Genomic DNA, 14,382 nt, shown 5'->3' on the forward strand with positions numbered 1-14,382 from the left:
ACTAAACACAGCATTAACATGGGATTGCGGTAAGCTTTATAGATCATAAAAAAAACTAATAGACTGTATTTGTTTCTAAATACTAAACCCAATTTTTAACATGTTGGGACTAAAAGCTTTGCCCCTCTCCACTTTAATTGTGTGTGTAAGGGTTGCTAAACCTTTACATCCAGTATCATTTGTGGAATTTTAAAAGCGTTTTCAACCAGCTGATCAGCAGGCTTGTCTCTTTCCAGTTGTTCCCAGATTTGCTCCCCTGGGGCTGGTTGTACTAAAGAGATAAAAAGAAAACAGGATCGGATTCGATCCTGGAGCTTCGGAGCCGTAACTAGAGAAACTGACCAATGAGAAGCGAATATGAGTGGCGCAGAGATTGAAGATTCTGCATGTCAAAAAATCAGGTGCATTTAATTTAAACGACATAAATTACTGTACATGTAATTTAAAACTCCAACGATTCAATGAAAACAGATCAAGTATATTAATACCGTTTGTTTTGTTTTTTAACTTCTAAAAATGTTTTAATAAATATTATCGTAATCACGGTCGTGTGTATTTTCTGATGGACACACATATTATTTCACAGCAGTATAGCCACCATACACACAAACAGCTAGCTGCAGCGTTGATTCAGGGCAAATTATCAACACATTTTGAGCAAATGTAATCAAGTGCTGACAGACAGCTGCAACTAGAAAATGTGGCGAACAGGGGGAGATTGAGGCTGTCAAAAGGTAAGCTTAAGTTATTGAGAAAACAGAAATTGAGAAATAAAATGATCGTCCTATGCATTAAAAAAAACTACAACGTTAAATCTAATTAAATCAATGATTTAATTGTAATCGATAACATGATAACGCCAGGATGACTTTGTCAACACACAAAACGTAGAAATAATATTTATGAAACCTCATTACGCAGTCAGGTCTATTTTTTTTCTGTAGCTATACGGTGAAAACAGATGTCAGATATAGCTAAACACAACTAAACTAATATTGTACAAAGTTTTTTTTTTCTATTATCTTAATACAGTACTGTTACAACATCTTTTAAATGCATTGTTGCTTAATGTTTTCTAAAACGTTAAATGATCTCCGATTCAATCTGAAGGAAATATTTTTGGTTTTAAAGTTTATTAAGTTATCGTTAAAATGATCCAAATTCAGTTATTTAAATATTACTTTTAGCAATTTTAAATTAGTCAATTTTAAAAACGTTTGATCAAGCTCTGATCCGATTCTGCGCTTGGTCTGAAGCAAGATTGAAATAGGATCAGATTTTGAGCTGAAACTGAGCTCAGTATCAGCGCTGATCCTTTTTAGTGCAACCCAATATGTCATAGGATCAAGATCGGAGCCTGGATCCAGTCCGTCCCCCCCCCCCCCCAGCTGAATCAAAGGTTTTTGTTTAAGTTGTGCAGCAGCTGGTGGCGAGAGTTGTTGGCGCTGCTTTTTTGTCTAGCAGACGCCTTTATCCAAAGCATCTTCCAGAGACTAGGGTGTGTGAACTATGCAGCAGCTGCAGAGTCACTTACAATTACGTCTCACCCAAAAGACGGAGCACAAGGAGGTTAAGTGACTTGCTCAGGGTCACACAATGAGTCAGTGGCTGAGGTGGGATTTGAACCGGGGACCTCCTGGTTACAAGCCCTTTTCTTTATAACCACTGGACCATACAGCCTCCTATGGACCCTGTGGTCCCTGAAGTATGGTCACCTGTCATTCTGTAATAATTTAAACAGCGGACATGTTGAGTCGGTGTTGTCCTGCAGACCCTACAGCCTACTGACATGTTGTTTTGCAATTACATTACCACCTGATATGCTAGACTTATACAGGAAGGCAAAACTTCATCAAAATACAAACTTTTACACAGTGGGTTTACCAAGCAGTAATGAACACAGCTGCTGGGCGGAGCGAGGATCTGTTCTTGGCTTCAAATTCTTCAGAGGTGAAAGTGTATTTCTTCACCTGTTTTTCGTGTGATTTCTGTTCTGGTGTTTTAGCAATAACATTTTTTTTTTTTTTTTTTTTGTTTCCATTTCACTGTTTTAGTATACTTATGTTTTATAGTGGGTGGCAATCGAGCAGTTGCGACAGTTTGTTTTGACTTTGGATTTTCCATTTGTGAAAAAGCCAGCCATGATTGTGCAAATGGTCAAACGGAAAACATCTAAACACATATGCTTTACACTTTATTACAGTTTAATGAGTCTATAAAAAATCATGATTATTTCAGGAGAAGAGTGCAATAGGAGATGAACACAGTACTTGGTTGTCTTAGCTTGTCAATTATTCTGCATGTTATAAAACTGAAAACATGCATTATGACTGTATTTGCATATTGGCCTATCCTGGTTTTATGTTTTTATAGCAGAAAGCTTGGGAATATTTTGGCCTTATTGCTTTAAAAGTATGGTAATAATAATAATAAAAAAAAATAAAAAAATGCTTTTCACTTTTCCTGGCACTGAAGGTTTATAAATAAATATTTCATTACAACTCCCCGGAGTACACTTTTAATTATAAGGCGATCAGTGTAGCATAACTTATAAAATCCATTCAGTGCAAATGAGCTTGGTGATTCTGGTAATCAGTTTTCTGTAATGGTAATCGTGAAACAGTTGCAATTTCACTTCTTGCAGCATCAGATGTTCTGTCTTTGTATTCATATAACAAACTTTTGTAAAGCTGTGTAATGTTGCTCTGCTGTGGTTTATTTCTAGCCTTTTCAGTATGCTTTAATATTGTTACACCTCCAAGACTGACCTTTTGTCATTTTGGATAATTGCTGCTTTTTAGACAGAATTTATTCTGACAGAGTTGACAATTGTCAGGATAAACGTTGATGACATCCTCAGTTTAATTGCTATGGGAGTGTCAGATGAATTTATTAGCAGATGTTGGGGATAGCATTGTGTTCCTCCCAGTGGGGTGCAAGTCCCTGTAAGACCATGTATAGAAATGGTGTGTTATGTGAATTGGGAGATCGCAGGTGTTGTACAGCACTTAAAAGGGTAAAATCTGAGAGAGACCTCGTCGAACCTGCCTTAATCTTTTTTTGTTGTTGTTGATGTCTACATAAGAGCTCCTACAGCATTATGCCAAGCTAATTATAATAAAAAAGACACCGCCACTAATGAAGGGGTGGCCAGAGTTTGTTCTTCCTCTCCTGGTCTTTGTTCCAAACCCTATTCTAAGTTGTTTACTGAACCAATTAAACCGCCATCCACACCCTGAAGTCCTTCATTACCTAATTTTACCTGTTAAACCTGGAATGGAATAGAATGACCCTCCATGGACTGTGATTGGACACCCTTGCTTTAGTGCAATTTACTAGTACCCTCATCATTACAGAATTTATTTATTTATTTGATAAGTTTTGGATGGTGTTTCTGTTTCTGGTCACTCAGCGTGTAATCTCTAGTTTTATAGCAGTGAGTAGCTACAAACAGTATATATAACAAACCATGTTGCGGTTGGCAGCAGAGGTATCGTTACTCCACTGTGTTGCTTGCAGCGTTCTACTGCGGTTTTGCATTCATTCCCGTGTCGTGTGCTGGCATATTCTTGCAGTTATTATTATTATTATTATTATTATTATTATTATTATTATTACAGTTATTGATAGAACTTTGTTCACATGCCAGTGACGGTTGGGTAGGAGAATGGAATGGTAAAACAGTTCAGTCCAAGCTATGAATATCAGAATGAAAGAAAAAAAGTGTCTTGCAGAATGTACCGCAGTGCAGATTTCATACTGCAGGGGAATATGGCACAAATCTACAGTACATGTCCCTGTCCTGTCACTACACATGTAGAATGACTGCAGTTTAAAAATAGAACCTATTGACATGAACTCATGCTGCCTCTCTGCATCTCATTTGCTTAGTGTCTTTTCCTGTGACAGTCTGGTCATTTCAATATCCTAAGGCATTACACTGCATGCATTTTCAATAGCAGATTAGACAGGATGACATTTCTTCCTGTGCTCACTTAAAACATTGATTGAAACTGCATTCATCTGTTTGGACAGGGCTGTCTGTTGAGTGAATCCAGATTTCTGAAATCAAGATATTAAAATAAATGCATTGCTTTTTGCTTGACGTTACACGGTAATGTCAGACGGCTACGTTTCTGATGTGACTGCTGCTGCTTGCAGTCGGGCGTTTTTGATCTCCCGCTAAAGATACCGTATATCAAGGAACCTTTCTGCCCATCCATCTGTATGTTACACGTACTTGTTTACAGCTGGGATGGAATGAATGTTACTCGCACACACCCACTTTACAAAAATAATACTTTGTGCAGTCTTATCAAAGGTGTAGAGCTTGTAGACTTTGACATGCACATTTGAATAATGAATTAATAATGAACTTTTGTTGTCTGGGTGTGTTTTGATTGCAGGTTACAAATACAACCAATCAGATTGTTATGAACTGTGCTGATATTGACATCATTACAGCATCTTTTGTACCAGAAGGAGGAGAAGGTAAGTGGAAATAATAACTTCAGTTCTGTGGTAGAGCTGTGTGTGTGTTTATTAATTGTATGGTGATTTGAATGATTTTCCATTAGTCTGGTATTGATGACAAATGTATTGCCATTTTCCTAAGAGCCCAGGAGTGAATCAGAAAATAAGATCATGAAAGCAGTTCCCATTTCTTTTCATGACAAATTTTCAATCTTCAGTTTTGAGAGCTGAGGTTCAGATTCTTGTTCACGCTTGCAGTCCTGCACAGTTTCACTTTGTTTCCAGACCCTGCCCAGTCCCAAAGTGTTTTGGCTGATGGCTGAATGCAGATATCTCTGAACTGTTGTGTTTTTTTTTTTGTTTTTTTTTAAAGACATTCCCAGCTTAATGATTTCTTGTGTTTTGTCAGGAAATTGCAATAAATCATCAGCCTTAAGAAACTTACTTGATCTAAGAAGTCTAATTTATCTCTTTTCATTACTTGGTTTAATTCAGATGGTGCTGTGGCAACCTTTCACAGTTGTTATGGAAACCATAGCAGCCAGTCGCTACCACAGGCGTGTGGAATGTATTGATAGTTTCTTTTTCCTGTTTTTCTCATTTTATTAAAAACAGTTGCAGAGCGAGAAAGGCAACTACTGTAATGAATCCAAAAGGCATTAAAATAGCTTTGCCGTTTGGATGGGTGTCTGTGTGCAGTAGTCAGAGCTGCCTACATTGAAGTAGTTAATTATCAATAGTAAATGTACAGTGGTCTATAATTGTACGTCTAGTGCTTAGTTGAACCATGGCCAGGATTTCTACAGATGCATTCAAATTAAGTAGGGAGGTTTTTATGTTGCTAACCCCATATATCTTGCATTGTCTTACGCAGAACAGCCATAAAGTTGCTAGGGTTATAGCCACATTATTTATTATTATTATTATTATTATTATTATCATTATTAATTGACAATTTAGCAGACCCTTTTATCCAAAGCGACTTACTAGGGGTTGAACTATGCATCAAAAACTGCCACTCAGTTTTACGTCGCTTCCGAAGGACGGAGCACAAGGAGGTTAGGTGACTTGCTCAGGGTCACAGACAGTGAGTCGGGGGCTGAGCCAGAATTTGAATGGGGAACCTCCTTAACCACTGGACCACCAAGCCTACACATCCTGTGGCTGAATTTTAATTTTAATTTTAGTACCGACACAGAACAAACTATGTGGAACACAATGCAATGAGAATGGTAGCATTTAACATAGCCCCCTATGGGCATTTCTGTCATAATTACGTCATTGTGTTTCCCATAGGTTGTTCTGTGCACTCTAGATAAGCTACATATTGCATTCCCAACTTCCACACTCCTCACAAAGTGGCTTCATTTCCCCAATCCCTGAGGTTAGATATATCCTGCTTAACTACCCTCAAGTATACAGCTAAATGTGGCATTTGGCTCTGGGATGTGATTAAGTATACATTGAATCCTCCTGTGATATAAAACATTTTGAAGACGTTCATTGTGAAATGAAATAATACAAGTTTAGAAAAGTTGCTTGAAGTTTTTTCAAATTTCTAGTCCGTATTCATAATAATTGCACCATTACCATAAAGGAAACTATACATCTTTTTTTATTTTGCATTCTGTCTCTTGTTGTCTAATTGCTTGGTACAGTATTTTAAGGAACAAGAAAGTGACAGAAATGACTCATTTTTTAAAGGTCACATGCCCCTTTTCTATTTCTTAAATGATAGTCATGATATTGCCCCAAAATACATAGATTTCTTGCTGTAAAAGCTACTGCTGCAATTGCAGTCTAATTAACCTACAGCAACACTGACCTGACACGCCAGTCTGTCTTGTGATGTTTTTTGTAGTGCAACATGCTGAGTTATAAAGTATTAGACTATACTTCTCAGATTCCTAAGTACCCTGGCTTTGAAAGGTTAACACGGTTCATTAAAAACCCGGCCAGTTTTACTGGCAGGTTTTCCTCTCTGTTTTCTCGTGAGCATGTTTGATTCATAATGTGCTATTTTAATCCCAGACGAGTAAAGTATTCTCTCAGGCATCTAACATGTAATTACATGCCTTGCTACACAGAGCAAGAACAGCAGAATCTAGGATGCCTGATTTCAATCCACAGTAGATGTGCTGCGATATCCTTGATTTAACTTTGATTAACCATTTCTGTCATTCGTTTGATGCATAATTTAGCTAATTACTCTTGACTGCAGATAACCGTGGTCACAGCTGTGTTATAAATTCCCAGTAGCGATTCTAGAATTTTCTTGGGTACATGTTTCGTTTTTTTTTTTTTTTAGCATGCAGCAACAGTTTAAAAATAGTCGTTTACCAGGCTGAAACAGTTACAATGTACTTAACATGTAAATCTTTTTACACTATTTAGGTAGGTATCTGAAAAGGGTTAGAGTTAGGGTTATACTGTGTCATACAAAAAAATGTACACAAAGTACACTGTAACTATGCATAATGACATTAATTGTGCAAGTAGACATGGGTTTGTTACAACTATGTAAATACACAGTAGTTAGAGACACAATGCAAAGTATTACCAAAGCCTATTGCATTTCTTCAAGAATGAACGCTACAACTTTCCTGTTGTAGGTATACAGTACAGACATGACATGAGTGAATTCTGCAGCATGTCGTGACTGCACACTCCCAATTTAAGGCTTAAGTATGTGAATCCCCATCACTTTCTAGTATAATTACTTATGGACTCACTACTTCGATCAAATTTCACATTAGCTTTAGTGTTTACAGAGCACTTTGCTTAAATGTAAATGGTGTTCAATGTATAGACGAAATGGCTTTTGTAATTTTCTTGTGGCAGTAATGGGAATGTTAAGTACGGTACTAAGGGCAGGAATGCTAAGCACTGCCTAATGCTTGTTTTCTGGCTACATCAGTTAAATGCTGCTGTATTTACACCTCCATTAGTTTCATTTAAAAACGTAACATGTAAATATTTTTCCCTGACGCTGACATGCTTCTTTAGCCTTGCAGGGCTGGGGTTGTGTTTCTCGTCGTCTTTCTATACGGTTGATTTTTTTAGCTTCTCAAAAGGTTTTAATTCTAACAGCTAGTAGTGTATATGGTATATAAGTAGATCCTTAGACATCTGCCTAAAAAAATAAGCATGAGTTATTTTTATACAACAGCAAAAAGAAAACCTTAAAGGGAAGTGACCTTACTGATCAGTTCAGGAAACACTTTCTGTAAGTGGTTGGTTTATTGCAGAAGTCTAAAGTGCCCCTTATCAACTACATTACCACAGCAGTTTGTAAATAATGTGATCGGTGCACAGAGTGCATTTACAGCAGCTGTTTGATAAAATAAACCAGACGCAATACGTTTTCAAATTCAATTTCTCTCCTATCGTTCCGTCCCTGTTTAAAGTACTCTATGCATGGGCTCCCGAGTGGGGCATCCAGTAAAGGCGCTCCGCGTGGAGTGCAGGATGCGCCCTATAGCCTGGAGATGGCAGGTTCGAATCCAGGCTATGTCACTTCCGACCGTGACCGGGGGTTCTTAGGGGGCGGCGCACAATTTGCCGAGCGCCACCCGGGTAGGAAGGGATTAGGTTGGCAGGGGAATCCATGGCTCACCGCGCACCAGCGACCCCTGTGGCCGATAGGGCGCCTGCAGATCTGCAGTGGAGACATTCAGGCCTGTGTTGTCCTCCGGCACTGTGGATCCGCAGTGCGAAAAATACTCCATGCTGTAGCTGTCTATTCTGAAAGCTTGCCTCTTTCTTTCTCAGAGATAAACGCAACAGGTTTCAACTATCAAAATGAGGACGAAAAAGTGACCTTGTCGTTCCCCAGTGCTCTTCAGAAAGGTGAGTCACACGAGTACGGTCTGCTACTGTGAAGGTCTATCGCCAACAGTAATAAAATGGGGATGATATCAACACCTCTACCTTTTTTTTTTTTTTTTTGAAGCTGGTGTAAAATGAGGGTGAAATACACTTTTTTAAAATGTTATATTTGGGTCACTGCAGCTCCGGTAGACCCCATTCTGCATATTATTATTGTTATTATTATTAATATTATTATTATTATTTCTTAGCAGACGCCCTTATCCAGGGCAGCTTACAATTGTTACAAGATTGTTACACATTATTTTTTACATACAATTACATTATTTTTTCCACATTATTTTTACATACAATTACCCATTTATACAGTTGGGTTTTTACTGGAGCAATCTAGGTAAAGTTCCTTGCTCAAGGGTACAGCAGCAGTGTCCCCCCCACCTGGGATTGAACCCACGACCCTCCGGTCAAGAGTCCAGAGCCCAAACCACTACTCCACACTGCTGCCCCATATAAACCGCATATGATTGATAAGATGGTTTCAGGGTAGTGTGTGTTGTGTGTATGGAAAAGAAGAGTGGTGTATGTGTAACTCATGCAAGAAAGTGCCTGTGGGAGATGACCTACACAAATGACTTACCATTTTAAAATTTGTTTTAAGGGCTTTGCAATGAAAAATAGTCATCGAGCACCACTTGAGCTGGAGACCTATTTGCCGACTTCATGTCAAGTGAAATGTGTATGACAAAGTAAAGCATTCTGTAAAACTGCAGTGTTCATTATTTCAAAAGCCTAATATAGCTAAAAGGCTGTGCAGAAAGCGCTGTCATTGAAGCAGACATTGTTCTTTTTTGTTCCATTGATTAACAAAAAAATAAATTAACAGGTTGTTATACAATTGCTAAACCCATTGAAACCTCTCTAGTTTTAAATAAGGCTGTAAGCCTATTGAGATCCACACTGGGATCCACATTTATATTCAATTTTTTTTTTTTTTTTTTTTTTTTTTTTTAAAGAGGGCTGCAGGCAATAGGTTAATATATTCTGCTGGCTTTTATTGAATAATGATGGCCAGTTCGTTTTTGTGTAGTACAGACCCAGGAGGTGGTGTGTAAAAGGACATTTTTTATGAATGCAGTAATGGAATAACTGACCAGGCATGGGGTTGGCAGTAGGTAACATGTTATCCATGCTATAAACCTAGCCCTGGAGCACTTTAGTAAGGGATATACACTGGATGGCTGGCTTGATCCAAACTAGAATAATACTTACTAAGTGCAAATTTGTATTGGGAGAATAGTTTATTTTCTAAGCCAAGATGTTTTTGTGGTTGAGTAGATGCCACTTTAGTGACATGATGTCTGTAAAACCAATAGCAATCCCTGAAATGTGTGCCGTCTTTATCTTTGGGAATACACAAACAAACTCTGATTAGACTTTGAGTTGCAGAAGGTGGCAGTTGGCATGTATGTTGTCAGGGTGGAAGAATATAAATGGGAAGAGGGCAAGTTAATGACGGCTTCAGATGTATCAGGACGGTGGTGTTACTGTCTAGGGAAAAATAGCTTGGTTTGCAATTTGGTTAACTTGCGAGGAGTAAAAAACCAATCTATGCACTCCCTTTCCTTTTAACTAATCTATTTTTTTTTTTCCAGGTTCTGGTACGCTAAAAATAGATTTTGTTGGAGAACTCAATGACAAAATGAAAGGGTTTTATAGAAGTAAATATGCAATTCCATCAGGAGAAATTCACTATGCTGCTGTCACACAGTTTGAGGTACAGTATGGATTTAAAAAAAATAATAATAAATATTTTATTATCATATGAGGTATTTATTTGTGAACCACAATCTATTGAAAAGATTTAGATCTAAAAATCAATTTCCTACATGGTGGTTTTTATTTAATTTTCGTTTTTTCCTTCCTCTCCAGGCTACAGATGCTCGGAGAGCTTTCCCTTGCTGGGACGAGCCAGCTATTAAAGCAACTTTTGACATCTCCTTGATTGTTCCAAAGGACAGAACAGCTTTGTCAAACATGGCAAGTATAACAAACTCAAAGTACTGAATGATGTGTACAGTGTTTCCGGGGATTCATAACAATCCTGGTTACAAAATGCACGTTTTCACTCTACAAACAGACTTGTTCTGACTCATGCAGCTGCTTGTGGATTATAGTGCTTATTGATCAAAGCCCTTTTTATTGATATTTCGGCCCTCCTTGTCTTTTTTTTTGAGTCACCAGTCTCTTCCCAAGCTTTGTTATAGCTCATGAAATTTGAATATGGTGCTTGCCTTTGGGCTTGCATGTTTTTAAAGCACCTTCTTGAATATGCAAAACTGCACTATATCGAGCACAAGAAACTTGTTTTTGGTATGTTGACTGTAGGGCATGAAAAAATTGCAAATTCAAATTTCAGTTCTTCTAGTGACACTTGGTAGTTTTAAACTAGCTCTTCTGTTTGCCTTATTTTTGGTATATGTATGGTTTTGTTTTGCAGAATGTTATTGATCGAAAGCCATGTCCTGATGATGAAAATCTTGTAGAAATGAAGTTCGCTAGAACCCCGATCATGTCCACATACCTAGTAGCATTTGTAGTTGGCGAATATGACTATGTTGAAACCAAGTCATCTGATGGTGTAATAGTTCGGGTGTACACACCACTTGGAAAAGGAGAACAAGGAAGATTTGCATTAGAGGTAAGCGTGCGTCATTCATGTTTATTCTTATTTGAGTCATTTTACGTCAAGAAAAAGAGTACTTCATAGCCATCAAAAGATGTGTTTCGTGAAGTTACTGTGCTGTAAAGAATTTTTTCTGGTTAAAACATTGTGATTTTCTTCTTTCTGGCAGGTTGCAGCTAAGACCTTACCTTTTTACAAAGACTATTTCAACGTTCCATACCCGCTACCTAAAATTGATCTCATAGCAATTGCTGACTTTGCAGCTGGTTAGTACATTACATTTTCCTTGAACTTGCATTTTACAATAAACAAACAATAATAATATTAACATATGCTGATGTGTGCTTTAATTACGTACAGGTGCCATGGAGAACTGGGGTCTTGTTACTTACAGGTAACTTGTTTTTTTAACAGACGGCAGACTTGATCTGTGTGCCACATGTGTGGTTTATAATGATGTTAGATTTTGAAACGGATTGGACTCAGAGTGCGCTTTTAAAAAAAAAAAAATCTGTATCTAGTCAAGCTGCAGAACACTCCTGCATGTTTTTGCTGGAGCGCACTTCGGCGCTGGCTTACATTACCACAAGCTTTTTGTCCGTATAAATTGTGGCCAGCGATAAAACAAACAGCATCTAGTGCATTTATGTAAGTCTGAACAGGTGGTCCACTAAGCAGACGGAATGTAAACAAGGTCTGTTTTTTAAGTTAAGGGATGCCGTGGTGCTCAATTATTCACGTGTGTGTTCCTCCCACCGACAGAGAGACAGCCCTGCTTATTGATCCCAAGAAATCCTGTTCCTCTTCCCGGCAGTGGGTCGCTCTGGTGGTCGGTCACGAACTTGCTCATCAGTGGTTTGGAAATCTAGTCACAATGGTAATTCCAATCAGATTATTATTATTATTATTATTATTATTATTATTATTGCTACAACTGTTTACGTAAGGTGTGTGTATTGTTTTAATTTATTTTTTTTACATTTTGAGCACTTTTTTAAACTTTTAAATTGCATTCCCTGCCTCAAGATGGCTTCCCATGTACCAGCATGGACCTCTCAGAACTACATTTCCCATCATCCTGCAGGAGGATGATGGGAAATGCTGGTTAGATCTAAGTTTAAATCATTCTACCGTTAAGTTTTGGGTGGGAGGGCTATCCTAAAAGGTGCAATGCAAGTGTAGTGTTGATGCTATTGTCACGTGATGCTTCTCTCTGTCTGTTTCTGATCTCTTTACCATGCTGTTTCTTCCTGCAGGAGTGGTGGACTCATCTGTGGTTAAATGAGGGCTTTGCCTCCTGGATTGAGTACTTGTGTGTGGACCACTGCTTTCCGGAGTATGACATCTGGACTCAGTTTGTGTCGGCAGACTACACACGGGCACTTGATCTAGATGCTCTGGACAACAGCCACCCCATTGAGGTACTGAACTGCACTACTTTCCTCTGCAATAGATTTTGAGCTGGGTTGCATGTCGCAAATGGACTGGAAAATAAAACCAAATCTTTTATAAAAATACATTGTACTAATAGATGAAGTACTTCAAGGGTTATGTTTGCCATTGTGGTTCCCAATATATTTCATTGTTCATGTGGCAATGGTTTACACACACTTACACACTCACACAGGTGGTTTGAATGTTGATAATGTGTGGTTCATGGTGAAGATTGTGTCCTGTTTGAAGGCTGTGGGTGGTACTTTTTATTAAACAATATGTGGTATTGAAGGAATGCTTTGATATTGTTAATCTGCTAGAATAAACAGGGAAGCATGTATGTAATCTTTTTAGAACAGCTTTAAATAAATTCTTCCTCAAACTTCTGCAACATAAAGGGTGTTTCATAAGTAGAACTTGCAGTGTGTGTGTCACAAGTTACAGGATGTCTGATGTGATTTAAAGGATCCAACCTTTTCTGTAAGTAATGTGAATAAAACTGAAAGAAACGTTTGTGGCCATTATTAGATGTATGGTCTTTCTGGTGTAGTTTTGATTCTCAATATATTTTTTTGTAGGTCAATGTTGGACACCCCTCGGAAGTTGATGAAATCTTTGACGCAATATCCTACAGTAAAGGCGCTTCAGTTATCCGTATGCTGCATGACTACATAGGAGATGAGGTAAAGAGTTCAGTTCATTTCCTAAGGTTCTACATACGTTTTGCAATTTTAGTAGATTGTATGTTTGAATAAATTGAGCATGTTTGGGGGATTTGGATACAGGAATAACAAAGTGCTACTCAATAAAATATTACAGGTTTGCCAGTGGCATAGTAAACAAAGAATATGAAAATGATAAAGGGGGCAATCTAGAAACCATGTCTGGAGGAAGAATGCCCAGTCAAGCTAGGGTTTTAAAAAACAAAAAACAAAATGTTTTATCAAAATAACTTTCGTTTTTCCTCCAGGACTTCCGGAACGGAATGAATGTGTACCTATTAAAGTTCCAACATAAAAATGCATCAACAGGTAAAAAAAATAAAAATACTTTAGGTAGATCTTTGCAGATCCTGTAATACAAAATGACTCTCCTTGTTTTGAGTATTCATGCCGGCTTCAGGATTTTAAAGGGTTGATTTTGTGCAATAGCTGTTTGCACTTTTTGATTGAGGACATCACAGCGAAAACGTAATTTTCAGTTCTGTGCAGCATGCTAAGAGCTGAATTTAACTACAGGCTTGACTGAATAAAATCATCCAAAATAATCTGTCGTAATGCAAATATCCTTTGCGAATGTTTCATGCATCATTCAAAGTTGTTGGTGTGAGTTTACTCTGCCACTTCCTCTGTTTTAATGAGAGGTACTGGTAGCCAGTCAAGGGAATCCGTATAGTTAGCCTTCTTGACAGTAATCAAAATGTTTAATTTAAATTGTATTGACTCCAACAGATTTGGGATGCAGTGGTTGCTCAGTGAACTAAGTTCAATTATGGAAACATGACTCCCATTGCATAGCAGTCTGATCATTCACATTTTATACTTCTATAAAGAACAAAGTGTACGATCTAGAGGTTTGTAGGGGGTGATTTATAGGAACAATGTCATTTTATTTACATTTAAAAGAAGTCCTTGTTGGACCACCTTCGGCTTAAAATGATACACCTTATAATTGATTTATTTTTATTAATTCTACAGAGGATTTGTGGGACTCTCTAGAACAATCCAGTGGGAAGCCAATAGCTGCTCTTATGAATTCATGGACCAAACAAATGGGATTTCCCATTATTCTTGTGGAACAAGAGCAGGTAAATACGATTCCAATTATATTGCAGTGTACGTCGTACAGTAAATAACTTATACAAACCTCTTGGTTCAGTATGTCTTGCACCTGCAGTGGATTTACTGTTTTTACCTCTAGGTAAGCTAGTAAAATTGTTCATATGGTAAACTTTGTAACCAAAC

General features: G+C 37.8%; 1 protein-coding gene across 1 annotated transcript in view; it reads left to right on the forward strand.

Annotated features, from left to right (window-relative positions):
• The window catches only part of LOC117433447 (puromycin-sensitive aminopeptidase), a 28,075-nt gene that overhangs the window by 2,204 nt on the left and 11,489 nt on the right, over positions 1-14,382 (forward strand). Inside the window, exons 2-13 of the mRNA XM_034055710.3 lie at positions 4,407-4,491; positions 8,245-8,322; positions 9,954-10,075; positions 10,231-10,338; positions 10,799-10,999; positions 11,154-11,250; positions 11,345-11,378; positions 11,747-11,861; positions 12,241-12,405; positions 12,997-13,101; positions 13,389-13,449; positions 14,116-14,225. Coding sequence (XP_033911601.1) covers positions 4,407-4,491; positions 8,245-8,322; positions 9,954-10,075; positions 10,231-10,338; positions 10,799-10,999; positions 11,154-11,250; positions 11,345-11,378; positions 11,747-11,861; positions 12,241-12,405; positions 12,997-13,101; positions 13,389-13,449; positions 14,116-14,225 — 1,281 coding nt within the window. The remainder of the gene's footprint in view (positions 1-4,406; positions 4,492-8,244; positions 8,323-9,953; positions 10,076-10,230; positions 10,339-10,798; positions 11,000-11,153; positions 11,251-11,344; positions 11,379-11,746; positions 11,862-12,240; positions 12,406-12,996; positions 13,102-13,388; positions 13,450-14,115; positions 14,226-14,382) is intronic.

Source organism: Acipenser ruthenus, chromosome 33, assembly GCF_902713425.1.
Source record: "Acipenser ruthenus chromosome 33, fAciRut3.2 maternal haplotype, whole genome shotgun sequence".
Classification (NCBI taxonomy): Eukaryota; Metazoa; Chordata; class Actinopteri; order Acipenseriformes; family Acipenseridae; genus Acipenser; species Acipenser ruthenus.